This window comes from Macaca thibetana, chromosome 12 (assembly GCF_024542745.1).
Source record: "Macaca thibetana thibetana isolate TM-01 chromosome 12, ASM2454274v1, whole genome shotgun sequence".
NCBI classification, from domain to species: Eukaryota; Metazoa; Chordata; class Mammalia; order Primates; family Cercopithecidae; genus Macaca; species Macaca thibetana.
Genome location: NC_065589.1, coordinates 6,575,941 through 6,602,499, shown reverse-complemented (window position 1 = coordinate 6,602,499; position 26,559 = coordinate 6,575,941). Strand labels below are relative to the sequence as shown.

The 26,559-nt window shown below is 48.0% G+C and overlaps 1 protein-coding gene across 5 annotated transcripts in view; it reads left to right on the top strand.

Annotated features, from left to right (window-relative positions):
- Nucleotides 1-26,559, top strand: part of AGAP1 (ArfGAP with GTPase domain, ankyrin repeat and PH domain 1) — a 469,017-nt gene that overhangs the window by 366,974 nt on the left and 75,484 nt on the right. For all 5 annotated transcript variants that reach the window (XM_050751653.1, XM_050751648.1, XM_050751651.1 and 2 more), the window contains 3 exons: nt 4,528-4,682; nt 9,020-9,110; nt 17,659-17,881. In XM_050751653.1, the coding sequence (XP_050607610.1) occupies nt 4,528-4,682; nt 9,020-9,110; nt 17,659-17,881 (469 nt within the window). The remainder of the gene's footprint in view (nt 1-4,527; nt 4,683-9,019; nt 9,111-17,658; nt 17,882-26,559) is intronic.

The window sequence follows — 26,559 nt, the reverse complement described above, 5'->3', positions numbered from 1 at the left end:
ACTTTCATCGGGAGCCCCATTATGGGCTGGCTGTTCACTGCAGTCCTTCAGCCTGTTCATATTTGTAGTTGGGAAGCAAAATCTTCCCCCCAAACCCCTCTTGCTGTTGGGGTCCAAGGGAAGGAATTCTAGTCATGCATTTGACCATTTGAGTTGTCAGTTCAGCTCAGAGGTCCTCTTCTTTTTAGACCCTGGGGATGGGAATAAAACCTTAGTTTATCTGCTATCCCCCAAAACTCTTTGCTCTCAAAATTTGGTAAGCAGACTTTATATGTCTTTATCCAAGTCATTGATAAAACATAATGAATATTGAATGAGGCAAAACAGAGGTAAAAGTTCCATGGTTGACCACTGCAGACCTCCTACTAGTTTATGCTACTTAGTACCCCTTAGTTGTGAATCCATGTAACTCTATTCATATCTCTTTCATTCACCCTGATAAATGCCTTGCTCACATCTGGGTGAGTCTTCAGGGTGATCAAGCATCTCAGAAGACCAAGGGGGAAAATACTACAAGATGGTGGTGCCTATCAGCCCCATAAGGTGCTCCAAAAAGAGGGGGGTCAGTGAGAAAGAAGACTGAGCACAGCCCATGACCCCTGGCTGTTCCTTGATTTGTAGTCTTATAAAGTGAGGTTTCAATCGGGTGGATGATGGGGAAGCATTATTAGAAAAGACAGTGTGGTAAAGAGCTGGATGCATGCATACACATGTCTGCTTTGCACGCTGTGCAAGTGAAGGATGAAGAAAAGAGGTGATGATGTCTCTCAAGGATGGAGTGAGATCAGGAAGTGAGGTCAGGAGGTCTGTAGAAGGGGGACATCAAGTTTGCAAGAGAGTGAGGAAACCATGCCAAATCCAGGTCCGCAAGAAGGTATGAGGGGACCAGGTAAATGATGCAGAGAGATAGGGGAAGAAAGGACCAGGAGCTCAAAAGAGAGACAGAAATGTTGAGTGACATAGAAGATACTAGAAAAGGGAACCTACTTGTGTCCAGTATAAGAGGACAGGTGGTGGGATAGATTGTTAAAGTGAATGTTCAGCCAGGTGCAGTGACTCATGCCTGTAATCCCAGCACTTTGGGAGGCCAAGGTGGGCGGATCACCTGAGGTCAGGAGTTCAAGACCAGCCTGGCCAACATGGAGAAACCCGTCTCTACTAAAAATATAAAATTCGCTGGGTATGGTAGTACCCACCTGTAATCCCATCTACACAGGAGGCTGAGGCAGGAGAATCGCTTGAACCCGGGAGGCGGAGGTTGCAATGAGCTGAGATCACGCCATTGCGCTCCAGCCTGGGAGACAAGAGCAAAACTCTGTCTCGAAAAATAAATAAATAAATAGAGTGAGTGATGAAGCCGTAGAACAGCCACCGTAGGGAGCACATTTGGAAATCAGCTTGGAATGGGTTCTGATGTTCTTGTGAACACTTACATATATTTGTTCCCCTAAGTAGAGTTTGCATGCATAGGTAAATTTTGTTTACATAATTAATCGGGCAGAGCCAAACTGTGCTTTAGCAATTTAATTTGCAAGTTTTGTCTTTGCATGAGATACTGAGAGTATTCCAGTGCAAGATACCAGATAGCAGCTACTGCATTGAGATGAGGCAAAAAATAGAGATGTTCCCGTGGAACTTCCTTCCGATTTCCATTGTTTTGATCACTTGGTGTTCAGTCATCTGCCTGCTTGTGTGTGCCCGTCCTCACCACGTGGAGACATTCAGAGGGTACAGGCTTCTGCGTGCTGGCATCTCTTCCACCCAGCCCAGTGCCTAGCATGTGGGGCAGGGCAGCTGAGGACCACAGTGACCGACACCTGCACCCGTACAGTGTGATGCAAGTTCAGCTCTTGGCCTTTGTTCCAGTGACTGTAGCTCATGACTGGCTAGAGGCACACATTTGAACAGGAAAGCTTTACAGGGGACCAGTTGTGCATAAATTTAACCGGGAAGCTAATGGTTGTAATTTTTTTCACTAGAAGATCCAATAAACACTGATCAGAGGGAGCTTTGATACGTGTATTTGAATTTCACAGATTAAACAAAGTGTGAGCCTGTTGAGTTGATCTCCTAATGAAAAATTGTCACATCCCACCCATGAATTACCAAGTGTTCCTTATGACCTAACTGTGAGTTACATAGTTTTTTCTTACCTTACCTATCTGTTCACTAGGAGAGTTTTGCATAAAATACATGAATTGGGGCACTATCCTATGAGAATCTGTAAGAAAAATGTTGTAATTCATAGTACTAGGACATAAAAGCCCATGGATCAAGAAGCTGGACCAAGACCCACAGAGGCAGTGGCTGAGCCAGTAATTGCGTGGTATCATTGTAAGTCAGCCATGGTGAAACCTATGTGAAACTTACAGTTACAATGATTTTTTTTTTTTAATGAAAACTCCAAGTCCCTGAGTGTTTAAGGTCATTACTGAAGGCATGACCTGCAGACACCCTGACCCCCACCTTCCTCCCCCACCCCCCTTTCCACAGCAGGTGGAGTGTTTGCATCTGCATCAATACACAAGTGGTGGGGTTGGGGGGGATCATTTGTTCTTCAAATTCAAGAGCCCAGTAGATTGGGATAAAATTCCTGAGCGACCAGACCCTCCCATCCTGACCTTTGTCACCAGCTCTCCAGAAATCAGGAACCAGGGTAACTGAGAGCACAAAGGACACCCACATACCGTGTGGGCCAGCCGAGGACTTTCTCTGAAGACTTTTCTCTCCCCTCCCACTCCAGCCCAGATCAGTCCCTTTCACAGATGGGGTGGGCCTCAGTGCCGACACCCCAAGGGGGACTAACCAGCCAGGGCCTCAGGCCCAGCCTCCACTCAGCACCCACATCACAGCACTTTGCTGCAGCCCCCAGAATATGCCCGGGGCACAGTGGCTGTCAGCACCTAGGGGAGTCACAGACCTTTGAGGGGCTGGCGGAGGCCATGGGCCCTCTCTGGCTGGGCGCTGTCCCCACACCCCTGGGAGTGAGGCTTGGCAGCATCAGTGGGCTGTTCAGGTGGAAGGGATCTCTCTCAGCCGCAAAGGGGCTGCATGTCCACCCAGCCAGAAAGGAGTGGGAAAAGGGCGAGTGGGATGGCACGTCCTTATGTCCCAGGCGGGGCCTGGGAGAGCCAGCCTAGGTAAGGGCAGTAAGCCGTGCTTGGAAGCTGGGCTACAGGGACCAAGAGTCTGGAAGGTCAGAGGTCCGTGCAGTAGACATGAGCCAGCCCAATGGCCACGGGCTGGGGACGGAGATAAGTAAAGTGGTTGGCAGACAGGTAGATGAAAGTCAGTACCAATCATAGTTGCTCGCCAGCGGATTCTAATGCAGCTAGTTCACAGGCCAGGGCCTGGAAATATTGAGTCAAATGAGGTGTTGCGTCTAAAATCCCAGCTGAAGATTTCTTAATGAGGGTCTGATGCAGTGGCTCACACTTGTCACTCAGCACTTTGGGAGGCCAAGGAGTGAGGATCACTTGCGGTCAGGAGTTTGAGACCAGCCTAGGGTCTCAGGAGGCAAAGGCAGGAGGCTCGCTTGAACCTGGGAGGTGGAAGATGTAGTGAGCTGTGATCGCACTACAGCACTCCAGCTTGGACCACAAAGTGGGACCCCATCTCAAAAAAAAGTATTCATGCTTGTCTGCAGTTAGTTATGCTCTTTGCCAGTGGTGCCTCCTCCTTTGGCAGGAATCATGAACAGAGGCCGACGTGAATCTGTGGAGTGTCTCTCATGGACCAGGCCCCACATCCGCCTGGGTCTGTACACTTCATGGAACTAGCAGGAAAGCACTAGACAGTTGGTGCCCTTTGCCTTCATCTTATGGGTTAGAAAAAATGAACCTCGGAGGAGTCAAGGAACTTGCCCAAAGACTCCGATGTGGCAGGTGGGGTCGCAGGGGTAGCCCCAAGTTCCTTTCTTCCCATTCCAGACACGGCCCCAGAGTGGCTACCAAGTCTGGGGCCTGTCTCAGCTGAGATCCTCCTAAGGCGCGCGGGATCCCACGCACTCTGCCCAACTGAAACGAGGGAATTGATGCCTCTCCCACGGTAACAGGTCCTCTGCCATAAAAGAACAGAAACCTTCCCACGTTCCTCTTTCCATGGAGTGTCTGTGGATCTCTGCGAGTGCTTGGGTAGAAATTAACGCTGCATCCGGAGGTTAGCGGCCCTAACTTAATTTTCATCCCACAGATAAGGATGGTCAGCCGTGAGTTACATAGTTATTCTCGTAGGTTGCTTTGTGTGTGCGCCACACAGAGACGCTGACATCACTCGTCGATGTCATCAGGCCTTGTCCCCTGAGCCTTGGTTGAAACCTGGCTAAGCCATGCTGGCCTTAGGAACCACATCTGGAGGGTTGGGAGGTGCATGGATTCAGATCTCCGCTGCCGTGGTTGTCCAGTGCTGTGTGCGCCACCAGCCCGTGCAGGGGCAGCTGAACCCAGAGGCACTTCTATGACAGAGGGCCGGCAGGGGGACTGCTGTCTCGTGAAAGCTAAACTCTTCATCCCACACTCTGTGTTTCAGAACAAGAAGAAAACTTTGAGTTTATCATTGTGTCCCTCACTGGCCAAACGTGGCACTTTGAAGCCACGACGTATGAGGAGCGGGACGCCTGGGTCCAAGCCATCGAGAGCCAGATCCTGGCCAGCCTGCAGTCGTGCGAGAGCAGCAAGAACAAGGTAAGGCCCCAGGCTGCCCAAAACCAAGGCTGCGGCTGCTGAGGGGGAATGCGGGCCCCAAGTAATGCCCCAGGGAGGGGAAAATAGAGGACTGGTGTGAATGACAGGACCTAGCTATTCTTTGTGAGCAGAAAGCTCAATAACTAAAACGATCAGAAACACCTGTGTCTATACCGTCATATGTGAGTATTCCAGCCTGACTGTGCTTCCCTGGCAGAAGAGCCAAGGTTAAATCTTCACTCTTTCAGCCAATCCCAGAGGGAATCTTTTGGACTCTTGTGGCTTCTGGGTCCACATTTATTTTTGTTCTGGACAGAATACGCTCAGAAAAAAAAGAGACAGACTTAAAAGATGCACTGTTCTCATAAATGCCCAGAATTCAAATTGACATCAAGTTGGAAAACTGTCTCTTGTTAGGGACATAAAGGAAAAGTACAGGGTCTGTATGAGCGTGCAGGGAGCTTGGGAAGATAAAGTTTCTGTTATCTAAACTGATAAAGCCTGGTATGTGTTTTATTCAATAATTAGAGGTGGTATTGCAGCTCTTTTCTATATTAAAAAAATAATTAGAGGTAATTTGTTTTTCGTAGTTATTTAGCTAAAAAAGAAAAAGATTTTTTTTTTTTTTTTTTTTTTTTTTTTTTTTTTTTTTTTTTTTGAGACGGAGTCTCGCTCTGTAGCCCAGGCTGGAGTGCAGTGGCCGGATCTCAGCTCACTGCAAGCTCCGCCTCCCGGGTTTATGCCATTCTCCGGCCTCAGCCTCCCGAGTAGCTGGGACTACAGGCGCCCGCCACCTCGCCCGGCTAGTTTTTTGTATTTCTTAGTAGAGACGGGGTTTCACCGTGTTAGCCAGGATGGTCTCGATCTCCTGACCTCATGATCCGCCCATCTCGGCCTCCCAAAGTGCTGGGATTACAGGCTTGAGCCACCGCGCCCGGCCGAAAAAGATTTTAACCTGTATTTTTTTTTCTCTCTTTTTTTTCTCTGGAGAGTCTGTCTGTCTGTCTGTCTGTCACCTAGGCTGGAGTACAATGGCACAATCCCAGCTCACTGCAATCTCCAAGCTCAAGCATTCCTCCCACTTCAGCCTCCTGAGTAGCTGGGACTACAGGCATGTGCCACCATGCCTGGCTTGCTTGCTTGTTTATTTATATATTTATTGATTTAATATATATTCTTTGTGGAGGTGGGGTTTCATCATGTTGCCCAGGCTGGTCTCAAACTCTTGGGCTCAAGTGATCCACCTGCCTTAGATGCCCAGAGTGCTGGGATTACAGGCATGAGCCACTGCACCTGGCCTAACCTGTATTCTCTAGACTACTGCCCAGTGATATTCCTTCTACAAAAGTCCTTTTTCCCATCAAGGATTGCTTCCATGTCATTATTTTAACGTTTGGTTCTCTTTAACCTCTTTGTTGGGACGCTGTAGATTTTTGGAGAGCATTTTGATATTTCAAACTATGTACAACTAGAAACTAAGAGACAGGACGTTACCCACCGACCTGCAGTTTCATTTGTAACCATTTAAAGAAATTTCTGCCAATGATTTATGTGCGGCTTTGTCACTGAAAAGAGAGTCTGTCTTTCAGAAAGATAAAGTGTCTTATTTTATTACCCTCTTTAACCAGGATAAACCAGACCATAGTCATTATTATTATAATGTAATTTGCTTCCCTTTTTAAAAAATGTTTTATACCCAAGGTGGGGAGAACCACTGCCTTTCATTCCATACACCCTGGCTTTACTGGGTCACGTCCACACGCATCCACAATGTGTCTCCTGAAACGAGCACAGGGTGCTTTGGGGCCACCTCGATGGGGAGCAACAGCACGCCGCATCCTCCAAGCGTGGGCAGCTCATTGTGCAAAGGAAGACGGGGAGGCAGGATGTGTCACCAAACAGAGAGGCACAGATTCCCGCCTTCATGGGAGAATCACAGTCTCTCACAGCAGACTCTGAGCCCATGCCATCTCGACCTAATTCAGGAAGATCTGGGATGGTGGCAGCCTTTCCTATTCCACACCTTGCCAGGCTCCTCCCCGCTCATGTCTCAGCCGATGCACACATAAGCCTTTAGAATGCTGCCCTTTGGCCCCCACTAGGCGCCTGTGCTCCGGGGAATTGCTGCCTTGGGAGGAGGATGCGTTGAGCAACCAAAGGTGGCCGACTCACAGCTGGTCATCTTGGGCATTGGTTGAACAGGTGTGAGGGCATAAAACATGGAAATACTGTCCACAAGGAGTGGCAGGAGGGCAAAAACACAGGCCAAGTTGACCACCAGCTTTATAGTGTTTTACCTGCCAGTGGATAATTGAGAGCTGATACAAGTATACGCATAGCTAGACAGACAGACAGAGAAACCAACCAACCACAGAAGTGACACATGTACACAGAGAGACAGAAGCACATCCGTGTGTGTGTGTGTGTGTGTGTGTGTGTGTGTGTGTGTGATCATACATGTGCATTCCAGAAGCCAATGTAAACTGTTTAAACATATTTTGAATACTTGGGTATCTAACCAAAGGGAATTAAAATTCAATAACACATGATGCTAATTAGACAGTAGTAATTAATACATTACAATTTATTATTATGTAGCAAGTAATATATTGTTTCACATCAATTTGACATGAGATGTTTCAATTTATGAAGAATTCTTACACAAAAATCAAGCTTATTGTAACTGTCCTCTGAAATTGATCAATTTTTGCTTTAACTATAATATTAAATGCATATTTAATAAATAAGCCTTAAAAACTGTACATAGCAGCCAGACACGATGGTTCACACCTGTACTCCTGGTGCTTTGGGAGGCTAAGGTGGGGGGATCACTTGAGGCCAGGAGTTTGAGACCAGCCTGGGCAACGTAGGGAGACCCCCGTCTCTACAAATTTTAAAGTAGCCAGATGCATGGCTCACACCTGTAGTTCCAGCTACTCAGGAGGCTGAGGTGGGAGGACCACTTGAGCCCAGGAGATGGAGGCTGCTATGAGCTGTGATTGCAGTACTCCAGCCTGGGCAACAGAGCAAGATCTTCTCTCTAGGCGGGGAAAAAGGTACATCTCCAGTACCTATCCTTTTACTTAGAACTTCTACTTCCGGGAATGTATTCTTAGTAAATAATCATGAATGTGTACCAAGACTTAGCCATCGTATGTTCTTACAGCATCGTTTATGATAGAGAAAAATTGGAAGTGACTTAAATGTCCACCAAAGAGAACTTAATAAATAGGTCTTCACTAAGTAGAATGCTATGCAGCCATTTAAAATGATGATGTCAGAGACTATGGGATGGCACTGAGCAATGAACAGATTCCGTTAGGCTGGAAAGGGCAGGTTTCTACACAGCAATATGTATTATGCTGGCTTTTTAAAGTACATATGTGTATGTAGATGTGTTCAAACAACAGGCTGAAAGAACAGATATCAAAATGTTAATAATGCTTAACTATGGATGGCCATATCATTGTTTATAAATCTTTATGTTCTTTTTCCCCTCTCTGTATTTTCTAAACTTGCTGCAATGAGCACGTATGTTTTTAAATCCTTTTTAAAGAAGACCATAGAGCTGGGTGCAGTGGCTCACACCTGTAATCTCAACACTATAGGAGGCTGAGGCAGGAGGATCACTTGAGCCCAGGAGTTCAAGGCTGCAGTGAGCTATGATCGCGCCACTGCACCCCAGCTTCATCCACAGAGCGAGACGCTGGCTTAAATAATAGTAAATAAATAAATAAATAAAAATAGAGCAAGCCATCAAGTGTAAGGTTAAGAATCAGCACCCTCAGCCATGCTCATGTTTCTCCCTGCCCCCACCTTGGTGAGTGGCTTCATCACTGTGACAACTGAGGGTCTTCAGATGACAGGTGCGTCTCCCAGGGTGATGTGTGGTACGGATGGGGTTTTCTGACAAGGAACCATGAGATATGTCTTACAGTGCTGATGGAGCCCTAACCCTGGGCTTATAAACGGATTATTTCTTTCTCATTCTTCATACCAAGTAGACATGTGGCTACTGCCCAGAAGGTTACCCATTTACCTTCTCCAGGTGACCATGGTCCATGTTTATTCACAGATGATCCAGAGCTGTCCTCTTTGCTCATTTCTGGCAGAGTCCCTCTCAGCTGATGAGTGTTAAAATGTGACATTTCCTCCCTCCCCCAGCCCCATGCATGATGATTTCTCCTTCAGTTATGCTGTTTCCCAAAGACGTCAAAATAGGGGTGATTGTTTGGAAATTACCCTCATCCTACATTTGCTCCCAATCTGTTTGATCTTTCCCTGACGTTATCAGTGATGTACGTTTCTCCTTGTATTTGTGTCTTCCTCGTGCCCAGTCCCGGCTGACGAGCCAGAGCGAGGCCATGGCCCTGCAGTCGATCCGGAACATGCGCGGGAACTCCCACTGTGTGGACTGCGATACCCAGAGTAAGTGTATGCGGTGGCAGCAGGGGCTGGCGCTCTGCAGCTGGAGACCACGTGGTCCCACTAGGCCCGGGTTGCAGGGGACTCACATCTGTCCTGTTGGCAGATAAGAGTTAACTGCTTTTAAGAAACTGAGATATTTTGTTTGGATTTTACCTTAACAGAGCACTTTCCACACAGGCCTCGCCCCTGTCTGCGGGGTGCGTTTCTCTGAGTCTTTCCTTGCCTTTGGCATCTGATGAGCAGCAGTCACACCTGGGATGCGAAGGATTCGGCCCCATAGCCTGTGCCAAGGCTAGGAAGGCCGGGAGTTCAAGACCAGCCTGGGCAACACAGGGAGACCCCATCTCTACAAAAAATTAAAAATTAGCCAGGCATGGTGGCTGGCTTACTTTTTGATTAATTAGTGATCACTTACTGATTTTTTTTCATAAAAATAGAATATAATTGGTTCATTCCTGCCTAGAGATTTCTGGGTATTGTTTTTTTAATTTCACAATCATATGTTCTGGGTTTCACCATCAAATGATATCTTTGTTTTTTTTTTTTTTTTTTTTTTTGGTCTTAAATCCATTACCCACTAATGCCTCTGATTGAACTGATACAAGTTGTAAGTACTGCTTTGTGCCATAGAGTAACCCAGTTTTATTTCATGCTGTCTGTTGTCTAATCCATACTATTATTTTCCCTTTGCAAAATTCATTTTGCTGTTCATAATATTGAGAGTATGGACTTATTTTCATTGTTGCAGTCCCAGCCCAGAGACAGTATTGGAGACATTCAGTAAACTTCTTCCATTCAGAATTTTTTTTTTTTTTTTTTTTGAGACGGAGTCTTGCTCTGTAGCCCGGGCTGGAGTGCAGTGGCCGGATCTCAGCTCACTGCAAGCTCCGCCTCCCGGGTTTACGCCATTCTCCTGCCTCAGCCTCCGGAGTAGCTGGGACTACAGGCGCCCGCCACCTCGCCCGGCTAGTTTTTTGTATTTTAGTAGAGACGGGGTTTCACGGTGTTAGCCAGGATGGTCTCGATCTCCTGACCTCGTGATCCGCCCGTCTCGGCCTCCCAAAGTGCTGGGATTACAGGCTTGAGCCACTGCACCCGGCCCAGAATTTTTTTTTTTTAAGTAGTGTTTTGAAGAGAAGGAAGTCCAGTTCAAACAAGGTAAGAGGTGCTGGTACCAGGCTGGGTGCTGCCCAGGAGTTAAACGTGCATAGCGTGGTGGGTCCTGCCATCGTGAAGCCTGAAACGCACTGGACAAGGCACTGACCTGCTGACCATGGAGCTAAGCGCTGGGGAGAGTCATCAGGGGCACGCAGCGGCCTTGCCACCCACGCAGGAGCTGTCTGTCAGCAGGGCTCTGGAGATGGGCAGGGTGTGTACAGGGAAGGGGCCAAAGGAATCATTGTGAGCAAAGTGAGTGGCTTGAGGAGAGCTTCTCCGGGTGGTTGTAGGATCAGAGGTGCTGTTTGGGCTGGGAAACCGGTAGAAGCCAGTTGGAGTGTGAGTGCTAAGTGAAACTTTCCAGCTTTGTTCTTCATTTGTAAGCAGAGGGACATCATTGGAGTTTTAGAGCAGGAAGGAGATGGACCCTGAGCTCCACTTGGGGAGACGGATCTGGCCAGACCATTTTGAACAGACTGGAATAGAGGCAAAGCAGGGAGGAGGCCAGCCGGGGTCAGCTCGGCCGGGAAGGGAGACAGGAGCCCAGGACTGCTCCAGACAAAAGGGAAGGGAAGCACCCCTCCAAGAGTGCACTCAGCGGCGTAGCAGGCAGGAGAGAGATCAAAAGTCCGTCCGCGGCCTCTGTGGAGGAGTCTGTCCTGCGGCTGAGGGAAGGGGTTCTTCTCCAAGTATCTTGGGGTTCTTCTTTAAAGCACCTCCTTGTGTTTGAATTTTTAAGTTTTACTTTCAAACGTGTGGTGAAATGAAGTTCGAAGAGAGAAGCAGTTATTTGAAGTATGTTTCTATCAAAAAGTTTTAAAAGTAAGAGCTTTTTTAAAAGCACAAACCTGAGAAATATTAGAACATCCATTAAGGAAAATGCCTGCAGTTGTTTCCACCATGCATCTGAAGGTTGCTTTAAAAGAAAGCCATCCTTGGCTTGCGGGGACCGTGATACCTGGCAAATTGGAGGTCGCAGGTCCTGTCTGAGATGAGCTTGTGCATGTGAGTGCAGATGGGGGTGGGAAAGGGAGGCCAGTGCAGGGGAGGTGTGGGCCAGTTTGTTCTGAGCAAGACCACCTGAGCAGATAGACAGGGACAAAGGAAAGGGCAGAGTTTGACAATTCAGGAGAAAGAGGCGATAGCAAGCACGCATTTGCTAAATGTGTGGTCTGTGTCAGCCCGTGCCAAACCCTCGCATGTGTTGTCTTTTCATTCTGCAACCCTAACAGTTGCTGCTCCTGTGGGCCCCACTTAAAGGGGAGGAATTGAGGAGCCTGAAGGGTCAAGTCATTTGTCTGAGGTCACAGAAATAGCAAGTCCCGTAGCAGGATTCAAACCAAGCTGTTGGCCAGCCTGCTGTATTTTCTCAAGAACAAGGGCCTTGAGAAGAATGGAAAGGCTCAGAAGATGTAGCACGTTGGCAAGGATGTGTTAAGTAAAAATACCCAATTTTGGTGAAAGTACCAGGATAGGTACACTGCCCACACTGATGATGAACTGTAAACCCCTCCATGGGGCCTTTTGAGAATGTATATAAAAGCTTTTGAAGAGTGGATGCCCTTGACTCCAGGTGTACACTCCAGGAACTAAACCGATGGGATTGAGCAAGGCAGGCGCAGAGATCTGTCTTTCCAGGTGTTCATCACAGTGCTTTGTATGGCGAAAACATCAGAAGCATCCCAAATGTCTTAACAATTGAAAAGCAGTTCATGGTGATGTCTTCTCTTTTCTACCTTTAAAAATCATGGGAAAAGACTTAATTGAGCCTGGGCGTGGTGGCTCACACCTGTAATCCCAGCACTTTGGGAGGCCGAGGTGGGTGGATCATCTGAGGTCAGGAGTTCGAGACCAGCCTGGCCAACATGGTGAAACCTCATCTCTACTAAAAATACAAAAATTAACCGGGCATGGTGGCACATGCCTGTAATCCCGGCTACTTGGGAGGCTGAGGCAGGAGAATCACTGGAACTGGAGAGGCGGAGTTGCGGTGAGCCAAGATCGCGTCATTGCACTCCAGCCTGGGCGACAGGGTGAGACTTCATCTCAAGGGAAAAAAAGGGAGGGTGGGGGGCTTGAGATAAAGAAACTTCATAATGTGTTGTACAATGAAAAAGGGGTATGACAATGAGTCTGGATGAACCTAACGAATATTTACAGGTATTTAGCGGGGAAAGATCTGTAAGGCTGAACTCTGAAAGGTTAGCACCAGTTGTGTCTGAGTGGTAGGATCTTTTGAGGCTTGGGGATTTTCATGCAGCGTGGAATTTGGAATTGTGGTAACAGCTCCCTGGCCCCCTAATGCTCTAGACCGCCAGGAGCCCCCTCTGTCTGCGCACTGGGCACATCCCAGAGCACTGTTTCCAGAGTGGACGCTGAGCTGGAGCGTTGGGGGTGCCTGTCTATAAAGGGTTTCCTAGAGCCAGTGAATTTGGGAAACTCTTAACAGCATCCACCTCCCAGGAAGTTGCAGCCTTCGGACATCTGTGCTTCTGAGGAGTCCTGCTCTGAAGATACCTGTTCAGTACGGCCCATCCCAGCGTGTCCCAGGCCCATCGGACAGTGGGGCCTTTGTTTAGGGCGCCTGTTGCCTGCCTTCTGCCAGGAACATGCCAAGGGAAGTCCACACCTGAGGGCCCCTGAGAATCCTAGGGCTTGGGACCATCAGCGGCTCTCACCAGCAGGTCTGACCTTCATGGGCAGGCCCTGAGAGGCAGCCCACCATTTCTGCTGGTTTCTGTCTGCCCATCCATGTCATCCGTGAAGCCCTGGTCAGAGCTGACCGTGTGCTGCTCCCTCCCGCCCTGCTGCGTGGACCTCACACGTGCCCCTCTCTCCTGGGCCTTTCCGATGTCTAGAATCCTGCCTTATTTCCCTTTGTGGACTCCAGGCCTGCACACAAGAGGGAACTGGCACCCACCGCTACCACCAGATAGCTCACCACAGCCTACGGTAGGAGCACATCCAGGCTGTCATCTTCAGCTTGGCCCACAAATAGAACCTCGGGTCCCGCAACGTTGGGTCTCTGTCCCATTGTTGCCTCTTAGTCCTTCCCTGACCACCAGGTTTGAAATCACACACACACATCCCTACTCCCTGCTGTCCTGCCCTGCGGGCTTCCTAGCTCTGGCGTATCGTACAATTTTCTTAGCTCTTTTCTGGTTTGGGCGGGGGCAGGAGTGGGTTGAGATGGGGTCTTGCCCTATAGCCCCGGATGGAGTGCAGCAGTGCAGCAGCTGGGCTGCCTCTCAGGGCCTGTCCTTGGTTGCAGCAGTATAATCATGGCTCACTGCAGCCTTCAACTCTTAGGCTCCAGCAATCCTCCCACCTCAGACTCCTGAGTAGCTGTGACTACATGTGCATGCCACCATGCCGAGCTGATTTTTTAAAATTTTTGTGGAGAGGTAGTCTCACTATGCTGCCCAGGCTGTTCTTAAACTCCTGGCCTTCAGCGATCCTCCCCCATTGGCCTCCCAAAGTGCTGGGATTATAGGCAGGAGCCACTGTACTGGGCCTGGTTTTTTTTACTTTTTCCTGGTTGGTCTGTCCCCATAGAATCTACATCCTACATTTCTGTGGGCAGGGATTTTTCTCCGTTTTCTTCACCGCTGTATCCCCAGAAGCCAGTGTGTTAATATTGGTTGAATATGTGAAGGAACAGATGTAATTACAGCCAACACCTAACACTGCACTTCCCATGGGGCAGCCACTGCTCTAAGTGCCTCGTAGCTTTTAATCCTTCTGACAGCCCCTTGAGGATGGGAATTATTAGCCTCATTTCTCAGGAGGGGAGCTGAGGCCCGGAGAGCGAGGGGCTTGCAGAGGACAAAGGTGGAAAGGCAGTGCTGGCAGGTGGCACGCACACAGGTGTGGGGGCCTGGAGAGCAGGCACGGCAGGCCTGGGGCTGTGGAACCAGCAGGGCCTGAAGCCAGGTCGGGGGCAGGAGACAGTTCAGAGGTCTGAGGCCATGCCAGGAGGCTGGGATCAGCCACAGGCCGAGGTTCTCCACCCAGGCGGAGACACAGCGAAGTGTCCCAGTTGGCCTTAAGACATCTTTCAAGGAAATTGCAGTGGTGATGCTTAGATACCAACCCTTGCCGATGAGTCATTCTCTGCTGGAGCAGAGGCGAGGTTCTCCCCTCAGTCAGCCCCAGCCTTCCCTGTCTCTAAGCGGAGGGTGGTGAGCACGGGGCCCTGGAACACTTTACCCCCCGCCCCCTGCAACATTTTGGGTTTCACAGAATTCAGAGTCCAGGCACAGGAACGTGTCCCACGCATTCATGTCGTCCTTCAGATCTGGACCTGACACCCTGGGAACTGCTTGGGGGAGGTAGGAGGCAGGTGCACGAAGGTCTGAACGAGGGGCTAGCGTGAGTGGCTTCTGTGTCTGCAACCCACAGCGGCATGGAGGGCGGTGGGGTGGGCATAGGAACCAAATCAGAGGTTCTGGCAAGAGTTTAGGCAAGTGGCTGTAGGGATCCAGATGTGAGTAGGGACAGTGTGTGAGACCTTTCCCCACAGCACTTGGTGATGGGCCAGATGCGGGGACGTAAGGGAGCAGGAGAGGTGCTGGGTTTTGAGCGGTGGTGTGACATGATCAGCAGTACTGTGTTCAGTGCGGCCCTGGCTGTTGTGTGAAGAGGTCTGCAGGGAAGTGACGGGCGAGGCCGCAGACAGGAGCCCCTTGCACCCCAGTTGCGATACTGGTGAGGATGCCCATCGGAGCAGTAGGTTCAAGAAGAAAGGGTTGGACTTACGAGAGGTTGAGAACGTTGTGATTGGCTGTGGGAATGATGGAAGAATCAAGGTGGACCCCTGGGGTCCCAACTTGAATAGCTGAGACAGGAAGGACCTGGCAGAAGAATGCATTTGCAGAGTGGATGTTGTCGAGGAGATTCTCCCAACTGAAATGTACGTGGTCGTTGCGTGTATGATAATTCGGGAGCCAGGAAGAGGTGTTAGTGCTTGGGTGGTGATTAAAGTGTGGGTTGGGTTGGCCTAAAAGAGACTACAGAGTCGGAAGAGATGACCCCACAGGAGCCCTGAGGTCAGGGAGGAAGAGCTGGGAAAGAGATCACAACAGAGCAACCAGGAAAGTGGGGAAAAAATCCAGAGAGGTTGTTGACCAAAAAGGTATCAGAAGTTAGCCCTGGCCCAGCACAGTGGCTTATGCCTGTAATCCCAACACTTTGGGAGGCCCAGGCAGGAGGATTGCTTGAGCCCAGGGGTTCAAGACCAGCCTAGGGAACATAGCAAGACCCCATCTCTGCAAAAAAAATGTAAAAAGTTAGCCAGGCATGGTGGTATGCACCTGTGGTCCCAGCCACTCGAGAAGCTGAGGCAGGAGGATCACTGGAGCCCAGGAGTTTAAGGCTGCAGTGAGCAGTGATTGTGCCACCATGAGAGACCCTATCTCAAAAAAAAGTAGTAGTCAATGTTGTGAGGAGGGGTTGGGCAGTGACCAACCCACAAGAGGCCAAGTGAAATGTTGGCCACAGGAGTCTTTTGGGTTTGGCCCTGGAAGGGGCTGGTGACTTTGGCTGTGCTGCATCCATGATCTGGAGGTGGAGACCTGGTTGTCAGTGATCCAGAGGTGCAGAAGCAGAGGGGGCCAGTGGAGAGGTGGGCTGTGCAGACACAAAGGGAGAGCCACAGGCGAGGAGGGGTCCATGCCAGCTGTGTGCCATGCCTCCACCCTCCACACCCCCAGACCAGGGCATCCCCCATGTGGCCATCCTTCCTGTCCCCGCTGCCCTCTTCCTTCCCATGCCACTTGCGCATTGGTTCTGACTGCACTTTGTAGCATTGAGTCTTTGCGTTTCTCTGTTCTCTTCTGCTTGGGTTTTCTCCATTTGATGCGTAGGTTTCTTCTTCCCAGCCAGAACCTCTCTGAGGTCACAGATCTCTCTTCTTGCATTTCTTTTTTTTTTTTTTTTTTTTTTTTTTTTTTTTTTTTTTTTTTGAGAAGGAGTCTCGCTTTGTCGCCCAGGCTGGAGTGCAGTGGCAGGATCTCAGCTCACTGCAACCTCCGTCTCCCGAGTTCAAGCGATTCTCCTGCCACAGCCTCTCGAGGAGCTGGGATTACAGGTGCCCTCCACCATGCCCAGCTAACTTTTTTGTAATTTTAGTAGAGACAGGATTTCACCATGTTGGTCATGCTGGTCTCGAACTCCTGACCTCAGGTGATCCGCCCATCTCGGCCTCCCAAAGTGCTGGGATTACAGGCATGAGCCCCTGCGCCCAGCGTCTTCTCACATTTCTTGTGGTATCTATCACTGCCTTCTTGCACGTGCAGTAGATGTTAAATAAAGGACTGGTTTTCTGATTTCTGATCAACTGGCGTAACGCTATTGCTGGTCACTTGACATTTATAAAACAAGAGATGTCTCCCCAGTGAGTCAAATGTGACCTGAGCTGCTTGGTCTTTTGTAGACTGTTCAAGTGTGCCCGGAGTAAACATTGCCTGTTCCCAGGAGAGTAAGCCGTGTCTACTTACAGCGGTGAAAGCCATTGACTCTCAAGGTCAACCCCATCTTGGCACATCAGCTGTAGATTCTAGCATGAAGTCAACCCAGGCCTGAGTTCTTGGTCTTCTGATGATGCCAGCCAGTTTCACGCAGTGAATGCTCCAGTTCTGGGGTCCCAGTGCTGCTGTCTGAACCCATTTCTTGTCCTGCACAATCCTTACACTAGTCCTTGGTCTAGTTTCACAGCCCAAAGCCTGTCACCATTCCTTCTGCAAGTCAGCGTTGGTTGCGCTGCGTGATAACCCCACCAAAGGGCCTTGCCCACGGTGCAGTTGCTTCAGTAGCTATAGTTAAATAAGATCACTGAAAACGGTATTTTTTCACTGTAGTGTACCTCTCTCTCATCTTTGAAATTTGCAAGCATGCCCGTTGTGTACCTCCTGGAAACTTTGATGTGCCAGCGGCTGCAGAGGTAGCAATAAGGGAATGACCAGAGTCACGGTGTCACCCAGCTGCCCCTCAGCACTTCTCCTCGGCAGCAGCTGTCCCCAGTGGATGCCGAGTCACACGTGTTTTTTTCCCGTACAGGTCAGCCCTCTCAAGGTGAAAGCTGCTGTGACGTATGGGAAAGTGCATCTTTTCTATCCAAACCAAAGCTGTCAATTATTTATTGTGTGGGAAATTCCAAGGCTTTGGCTTCAGCCAAATGTGTTCTGAAGCTACTACCAACTGCCAGTCGTTTGGGACACCTCAAACAGGACTGAGCACTGGCTAGGGAGCATTTCTTCTAGCCATGGATGTGGTTCTAGGAAGAGCCTGTCAACGCGAAGTTTGACTGATTCATGGCCTTGTATTTCTAAGGACAGTTGGAATGAGAGATGATGGTCTGATTGCATTTAGCATTCTGTTCCTCTTCCCATAGATCCTAACTGGGCCAGTTTGAACTTGGGAGCCCTCATGTGCATCGAGTGCTCAGGGATCCACCGGAATCTTGGCACCCACCTTTCCCGAGTCCGATCTCTGGACCTGGATGACTGGCCAATCGAGCTCATCAAGGTGATGTCGTCCATCGGGAACGAGCTAGCCAACAGCGTCTGGGAAGAGAGCAGCCAGGGGCGGACGAAACCCTCAGTAGACTCCACAAGGTAGGAACTTTGGAAGATGCCTGGCTCCCGACACGTTTGCCAACAGTTAGGCAACTGGAAGTGATCATAATGACAGCCACAGTTGGGATGGTCCTGATAACCTGTAGGAGTTCAGGAGTTCTGATTCATCCGGCATAGGAATGTCGGTGTTTAAAATTGGTCTTAAGCAGACGTGGAAAATTCACACTCCTTAATTTTTTATATTTGTTTTTAGGCCTTGGGGATTTCTCTCCCCCTCTTAGAAATGTATTAAGCTTCTAACCTTATGAATACATTACTTTAATTAATACATTTCTAATAGGCATAAGCTGTGCCGTTGACACTAATTATGAATTTTTGATCCTTTAATTTTGTTATTCTTATAGCTTTGATAAGCATCTGCTCTGTCACTCCCCCCAGCCACCATCACACAAAAGTTATTTTTATGGTAACAAAATATATTTTATTTTCTAAAATATATCTCTAACACATTCAGTCAACCAAGTTCAGCATAATGTATGGTGTAACTCCTCATTAATGTTAATTGTTAAACTGTGTAAAAAACGCATTTATTTTGAGGCCGTTTAGTTCCTCATTTTTCATTTACAGCTATTATAAACCGTTTTTGAGTACACATACATATTTAATGTTCCTAAGAGGTGATAAAATGGCATGTCTTCCGAGAAGGCGTGTGGCGTGGAGGCAGAATAGAGCATTTCATCTCCGTGCTTGTCTAAAGCAAGTGGCTTCCAGGGTTGCCCAGGTGCTGTGTTTTTCCCCCACAATAGGAAGTAGGGGTTTGAGGTTTGCTGTCAGTGTTTGCCTCTCAGGTGTCTGAAGAGATGAAGGGAGAGGAGAGGTCTCCCATCGCTGGTACTTTTTAGGTTCCTCTGATTTGTTTTGCTGCTGATCAGATACAATGAAAGTTCAAGTGGTAATCTGTGGTTCAGCCACAGAAACCGGTTTCTACTGCAGAGCAGTAAGAACGTGAGAAGGGCTGGTGGACTTCAATTCATTAACACTGAAAAATGAATTTGTGGTGCCACCTTTGGCTCACTGGAGAGAATGAAGCTGGTGTGTTACTCATCTTGCTCTCCATATGAGGGATTCTGTGGTAGTGGGGAGGACAGGAAAGGTGCAAAGAACGTATTTGTTTAAAATTGCATGGTTTTGATACATGAGCACTTTATGAGTTATGCTCTATAGTGTAAACAGGGGTAAGTTTCTTACAAACTGAAGAAATTGTGGACTTTAAAAATTATTTTTCTCGATTTAACACTACCATAGAAATCGGCTGGGTCATCGACTGTGGACATGCTTAAAACATGAATTCATGTTTTAATACCTATTTTTTAAAAGATAATAACATTGGAGGAAACCTGGGTCTGAAAATGAAAAATGATTGGAAATTAGATTGAGCTGAATGTATGAATGCAGAAAACATTGAAATAAGTTGGAAAAAATGATGCATCTTACAGTTTATATGTAAAAGAAGCACATTCACTATTTTTAATACCCTGAATTATTAGAAGTTTGTTTATCCATCCATTACAATTTAGAAACAATTTAGAATTATTAGAAGCAAATATATGGGTTCATGTTTTACCTGATAAATATTTTATAATTTCATCTTCATTCATAAATGAAGATTGTGTGTGCACAGGGATTTCATAGTTCTAATTTGCATCCTTGAATTAAGTTCTTGAGTGTAGAGCCCAGTCTTTTTTCCAGTGTTACATACATCACATCATTGTATTTTAGAGACCTATTGCTGAGACTTGCTTTCTCACAAGTGCAGTGGTTGCAGGTCAGTCCCATCTTTTCTTCAATCACATAGCTTTCCTAAAGAGCAGTGCCGAGTTGTAACTCCTCTCCGAGACTGTGGTGTTGGTGATGTGGTTCCCTGCTGTTGCTGAAGGTAACTGTGGAATTTCCAAATTCCCTTCGCACCTAAGAAGATAAACACATACAAGAATTGAATGTTTCTTTGTGCCTGTGGTAATTTTCCTGGGGAGTTTTGTTTTCAGTGAAAATCAGCAAATAATCATTGAGCATTTTCTGGTAGAAAAGAAACAGTAAGTGATGATTGCAGTTCCCTGGTGATTGGTGAAGGTTCTCAGGGCCGCCTGAGGATGCCAGGGCTCGGGAGAGTGCTGGCAGTAGGTGCGTTCTGGGAAGTGTCACTGGAGAGATGGCATCTGAGCTGGAATAGGGAGTGATTCCCGGGGCCGCGGCCAGGGGACCAGGTGGGAAGGCTGGTTGGAGGATGGGAGTGGCCTCAGGGGTGCAGGCTTGGCCCGTGGGGAGGTGTGCATGTCGGTGAGTCCAGCACCGTGGATGGCAGCCTCCCATGAATGAGGAGGAGCAGGGATGGGGGAGGCCCAAAGAGCAGAAGCAGGAAGGGCCTCTGAGCCAGGCACTTTAAAAGCAACCCTGGGGGCAGGGGAGAGGGGAGGGGTTTGTCTCTTCATGGGTTCTGTCTGTCCCTTCCAGCTGGAAGGCCGGGGTCCTGGTGGAACATGCGGGAAGCCTTAACTACACTGTCCAAAGCAAAACACACCCAGCCCAATAACAGAGTAGAAATTCAGACTCCCACCACCTTCACCACCTCCTCAATAGAAAATGGGAAAGTGAAAGCTGGGGGCTGGAATCTCCGCATGCAGTTCTGTCCATGACGTGAGAAGATTCTGCCTTTCGAAGCCACCCCCGCTCCCCCTTCCCTGCTCCCTCCACCCCTCCTGGTCTCTGCAGAACCTACGATTGTTAGGAGAAACAGCTGGAAGGTTCTTTTAATGTGGCCCTGAGGTAATACCAAAAAGAAATATTTTAATAAATTTTTATCTGTATCGAAGGAAAAGCCAAGTGCAATATATTCGGTGTAATTCTTTGAAAAAGGGCCCAGCTGTTTTCCCGAGGAGCTCTGGTCCATTCCATCTTGTGCAGAAGATTCATTCTGACAGTGGAATATAATTAGAAATGCGTCATTCCGCCTGCCCCCACCCCCAAACACGCGCGCGCGCACACACACACACACACACACACACACACACACAATTCAAGACCATGGGGAAGTAGAACACAGCAGATCTTCCCCCAAAGAGACTGCCGCACACTGGAGTCACCTATTTGTGCGGCCAGTTAGGACAGCAGGCGCCCTGGACAGCCGGCCTCTGCCGTGTCCCTGCACCCCTGATTAGGGCAGCTTCGGACGGCTTATAATTGGTTCTAGTAAATCTCTGCCGCCCTGAGAACTGCCGTTCAAACTTGAGCAGCATCATGATCAATCGAAGCTGACGGCTGAAGCAGTATTGACTTCCCATTCCTAAACAGGAGAATCATTAGTCAAGAAAAGCATCTTTTAATTACTCCCAGGAAGAAAAAAAAAAATCTTTTTGGATGGATTCTGCAACAACTGCCATTTTTTCCCAGTGCATTCGATATTAAATTTATTGTCACAGGAGGGGAGAGGACGGCCTTCGTCCCCCTCTGTAATGGGGGTTTAATTTGGAGAAAGAAGCGCGTTAGAGAACAGATCGATGCTACAACAATTAACTACATCTGGGGTAGAATCAGAATTCCCCTCTCTAATTGCTATTGATACCATTTAAGCACACACTTAAAATATTGATTTTAAGTGGGGATGTTGAAGTGGTGGTGAGGTAGTAACAGTGGACAGAACTAACTAGGTTTTAGGGGTTTAAGAAGGGAGCAGTCAGCTGTGTGTAGGACAGGACTTATAACACCTGGCTTGTGTATTTGTGTGGTACCATAGCATAGTGTGTTGTAGGGCATTGAGCAGCGGGGCCGGGGGCTACCAGCCAGGCAGGGCTCTGGGTTCCAGTGTTAGAGGCACATGGTGTTACTGAAGGGAGAAGTTGCCAAGCTCCTTGGTGAGCCTTTCAAAGGCAAGAGTAATAAGCTCAGAGGTGAAGATGTTGAAACAGTGGAGCGAATGTCTCCTGCATGAATGAATGATTGAACGAGTAACTGAGTGAAAGCGGGAACTCGTCATCATGGAACACATGTCAGGTGCTCTTGCTCCTTCGGGGCCTTGGAATTCCTCATGTGAGTGAAACTGGGGCTTTGACGTTTGCAGCACCAGCAAAGCCGTCTCAGTAAACCCGTCCACGCACATCCTCTCTCCCTCTCTCCATCCTCTCATCCTCTCTCCCCGGCACAGCAGTGTTTCCGGGGCTGCACCGCAGCGCCCTGGCCCGTTGTTCTTTGTTGTTGTCCCCATTGCACTTAAAAACATTTGGGATTGGCTGCAGTGCAGGTGATTTCCTAGCAAGACGTAGCAGAGCCCTCTGGTGCCTCATTCCTCTTGGCAGAAGCCTCATTCTGCAAGACACTGCGTCTCCCATCTCTGCGTCCCGGTGTCAAAGCATTTGGCCCCCAAGGCCCTGCAGGGACTCGCTGCTATTTGCACTTCAGTGCAGGTAGCCTGTTTACACGGGGGTTTGGGAGCCTGCTGATTTGGGCCAGGAAATCAAAGGAACCTGGAAGTGGAGAACAGTGTTTTCAATTCCCTGAAAGAGCCCATGAGAGGAGCTCTAAGCGCAACTGAAATCACCCATTACCTCTTTGATGCCACTTGGAAGGGAACCGAGTTTGCTGATTTAGTATGTGTTCTTTTCCCTTTTTTAGCATCCTTTCTCTTTTTCTTCCCCCCGTTATTTGTAAGTTCACCTCCGTGCCTAAACTCCCTTCTCGTCTTTAACCTATAAAAAGATGTCGCCTTCGATAGGAAGATTTGGGGCCAGACATCAGAAATCTGCGTGGGAGAGACTGGCCGTACACTTCCAGATGGAACAAGTCTGCCCAGTGATGTGAGTTCCGTCTCTCTTTGATTCTGGAACTCCACTTTCATCTTATTTATGCACATGGAGATATTGATAAAGGGGAAATGTATCCAAACTGAAAATAATTGGATCCCTACAGCTAACTCTGAGATATTAAAAGCAGTACCACTTGGCTGTGTCTTTGTCTTGTTAGGTTTGATCATAAGATCACAATATAGTAATCTCGGGCTCAAATTTCTGGCATAAAGATGCACTGTTCCAAATGTGGCCTCAGGGAACACGACTGCCCACACAGCCCCAGGATTGTCTCATCTTATTATTTTTCAACAGTTCTTGGCCTGCTGAGGTCAATGTTTTGTCTCTTTTGAGTGTTCCTCTATGCTTGACACCTTTTCCTATTTTCTTTCTTTTAAAAAAAAAAAAATGGGGAGGGGGAGAAAGGAGAAAAAAAAATAAAGGACTTTGCCGCGATGACCAGAGTCCATCTGCAGTTGGGTGGCATCTGCTCCCCACATGTCACTTCCCTCATTAACAAGCAATTGAATTAATTAAATGCTACTCAGAACACGCATAACAAGCTACCGGCAGTGTCCAAATTAGCACTGATAATCAAGGATGATTTCCTTTATTATCCTGCTAAGTGGTGTGCAGACTCTGATCTCCCTGTCTGCCCTCATCTATTTACATACCCCCAGCTCCTGCCTTTGGAAGCGGAGGTTATCTTACCTAGTTAATTTGCCACGATCACCGAGCATGGCGGATTGATGCCCTGCCCCTGCCGCCACTGCCGGGCCCGGGCCCCCTCCCCGGCTGCCCTCCCCCAGCCCCAGCCTTTGTATCTCAAGCTCACTGATAAATTAAAGGCCACCCCTGTGGTCTCTCAAGTGAGTAATAGAGGCAGAAATTTCATTTTGCAACTGGCTGATTTAATGATCCAAAGGGTAATTAATGGCCTGATTATCTTAATGTTAAATATGTCCGGCAGCAATTACTGTGACCTCCCGCTTGTCAAGGTCCGGGCTGTGCTCTTCTTTCAATTAAGTTCTCTGGGGCTTAATGGTATGAATAAACTCCTCTGATTCTATCATCCCGGACGCAGAGGGTTCAGGGAGCTGGGGGCTCGTTTAGAGTTTTAATCAGCCTGTCTTCTACTCCGGCGATCAGAGTTAACAATTACAGCAAGGACAGTTTAACTTTCTTCTTCCCCGTGCAGACCCCCCTACACGTACACACATGCACACTTTTGCGTGTGGTTTTGTGTGCCTTGTTTTCATGTGTTTCTTTCAGTGCTCTGAGGGAGAATTCTGTTTGTGGAGGAAGCCGCTGTGCTCTGTGAGGCTCGTCTCTTCCAATATAAATTATCATGTGAACGCTGTGGTTTTTCTATTTGACAGGCTTAATTAATTGGCAGGAGCCCCCGAAAATGACAGTGCCACTAATTGCAACTCAAAGTGAATTTCTGTCACCACGGCGTGCCTGTCAGTGGGCATGCCCTGGCCCCAGCCGCAGAGCGGGTCCACCCTCCTAGTTTCCCCGTCCAGGCGGGGTCTATGCCCTGCTCAAGCCACGACAGTGGCAGACTCCTCCAAGGAGCCGTGGGTTTGCAGGCACACCGTCTGCTTGCAGGAGTGACATTTACTACCAATAAAGTTTATACATTCTCAGCTCTGCAAACGCAACAGCTGCTCGGGGACCTCAGCCTTTACTTAAGATATTTTAGCAACTTCTCTTAGCAAGCCAACTTGGAATCAGACCGAGAGAACCATAACTCACTTAGCCACCCTTCATGACTGGATGGTCCTCATTAGCACACTGCTAAATATGCTTCAGTTTACTAGAGCTCCGGGCCCGGATCAGAAATATTCTGCTATAAATATTAAGCCAATTAGGAAAATGTACAAATGAGAAGTACGTTAACACTGCCTTTAAAATAATACCTATAGATTACACTTGACAACAGATACAGCAGTACATCTAGTGAACCTCCGCAGGGAGCTTGGTGGGAATTCGAGCAAGCTCTCCGTAAAGACTGGCTCTAATTATAAGAACGGTGATTCTAAGAAGATTCTCCATGAGGTTAAGTATAATGGGATCTGCTTTTGAAAGGATAACTGTACTTACATTTGCCTTTGAACCAGACGGACAGAATGGTGCTCTCGGTTTATCATGCCGCCTGCCGCACACGAACCCCAGTTATTTGTTTGATCCTGCAAGACACCAGTGTGTGCTGGGAGCCGGCTTTGCTACCACAGAGCTGTCTTGGGTTGAAAATCCTTATCATTTACGTTCTGAAATATGACCGTCGTGACAATTAAGGAGTTTCTGATGCTTAAGAATTTTTACTACCCCTAGCAGATGAGAAGACAAGTCATCAGCAGGCGGCAGCTGGCTTCCAGGTGTCCTGACCACATTCAAGCCCGTGTCTACTTGTGGGAGTATATGAAGGAATGGAATGGGAAGATTAACCTTTTTAGGCTTGAATTATATAACATGGGCCAATAAATATGGCCTCATTTTGATTCCTCCAGCAGTCGAGCATTTTCCAAGGGGCCCTGTCTTTCAGTGGTGTTTTGCTTATTTTGTACCAGGGATTCTCTGTCTTCTAGGGCACTTTTCTCTTTCTTCTTCTTCTTCATAATGAAGAGGAGGGAGACAAAAACATGGCCGGAGCATGCAGTGCCCTGTGTGCTTGGATTATCCCCATTCCCAGGAGTGTGCCAGGGTCACGTGGGAGCACGGGTCAGACTGCAGGCACCAGGATCTGACTCCAGATGCCGCTCTGCAGTCCTGCTGCTGCTCCTGTTCCTTTTCTGCCAAATCCATGTCAGGAGTGGCATTGAGAGAACCGACATGTTTAGCAGCATCCCCTGCCACTCGCCCCTGGTCAGTTTCTATCTCAGTAGCCATCGTGTGTCAAACTGATTAAATAAGTAGTGCAAACTTATGTATAATAATATAACTACAGTGTCTTTCCACTGTACAGTAGCTTCACTTACAGTAATGTAAGTAATCATAAAGCCTCTTCCATTTTAGTTTACATTCATGTAGCAAACTTGACTTTTTTTTTTTTTTTTTTAGTTGGCGTCTCGCTCTGCCGCCCAGGCTAGAGTGCAATGGCGCAATCTCCGGTCACTGCGACCTCCACCTCCTAGGTTCAAGCGATTCTCCTACCTCAACCTCCCAAGTAGCTGGGATTACAGGCATGCACCACCACAGCCAGCTAATTTTTGTATTTTTAGTAGAGAAATACATTTTAGTAGAAAATACATTTTTAGGGTTTTGACGTGTTAGCCAGGCTGGTCTCAAACTCCTGACCTCAAGTGATCGCCTGCCTCGGCCCCCCAAAGTGCCGGGATTACAGGCATGAACCACTGTGCCTGGCCAAAACCTGACCTTTTAAGTCACACAGCCATGATTCTGAAGTCTTAATTCTCTTCCACCAGTGCTAATCCTAAGAGCTTCCACAAAAAAAACAGCACTGAGAACTGTAAAATGTTGAGATCCACCCACACAGGTGCAGAGTTAGAGCCCCCATGTTTCACATAACCACATCCTACTCATGTCCCTGACCCAACACTGCCTTTTGGGAATGTAAAGCCTATATTGCAGAGACCTCACAATTATAATTATTATCTGCATGGTACAATATGGAGCCATATCTCAGGCCACAAAGTTCCTGGTTCTGGTTTCATGCCTAGCATCTTCTGCCATTTTAATTTTTTTTAAAAAAGGGTAATTCCTCATTTCTAAGAAGAGACTAGTCATTTTTCCACCCACTTAATTATGTAGATTAGTGCTAAAAGAAAATAATATTTATGAAGTTTCCTGGGCTTCTTTTTTATCTGGAAGACACAATCAGCTTTGAGGCCTGGGTCATGCATACTGGCAGTGAGAGGG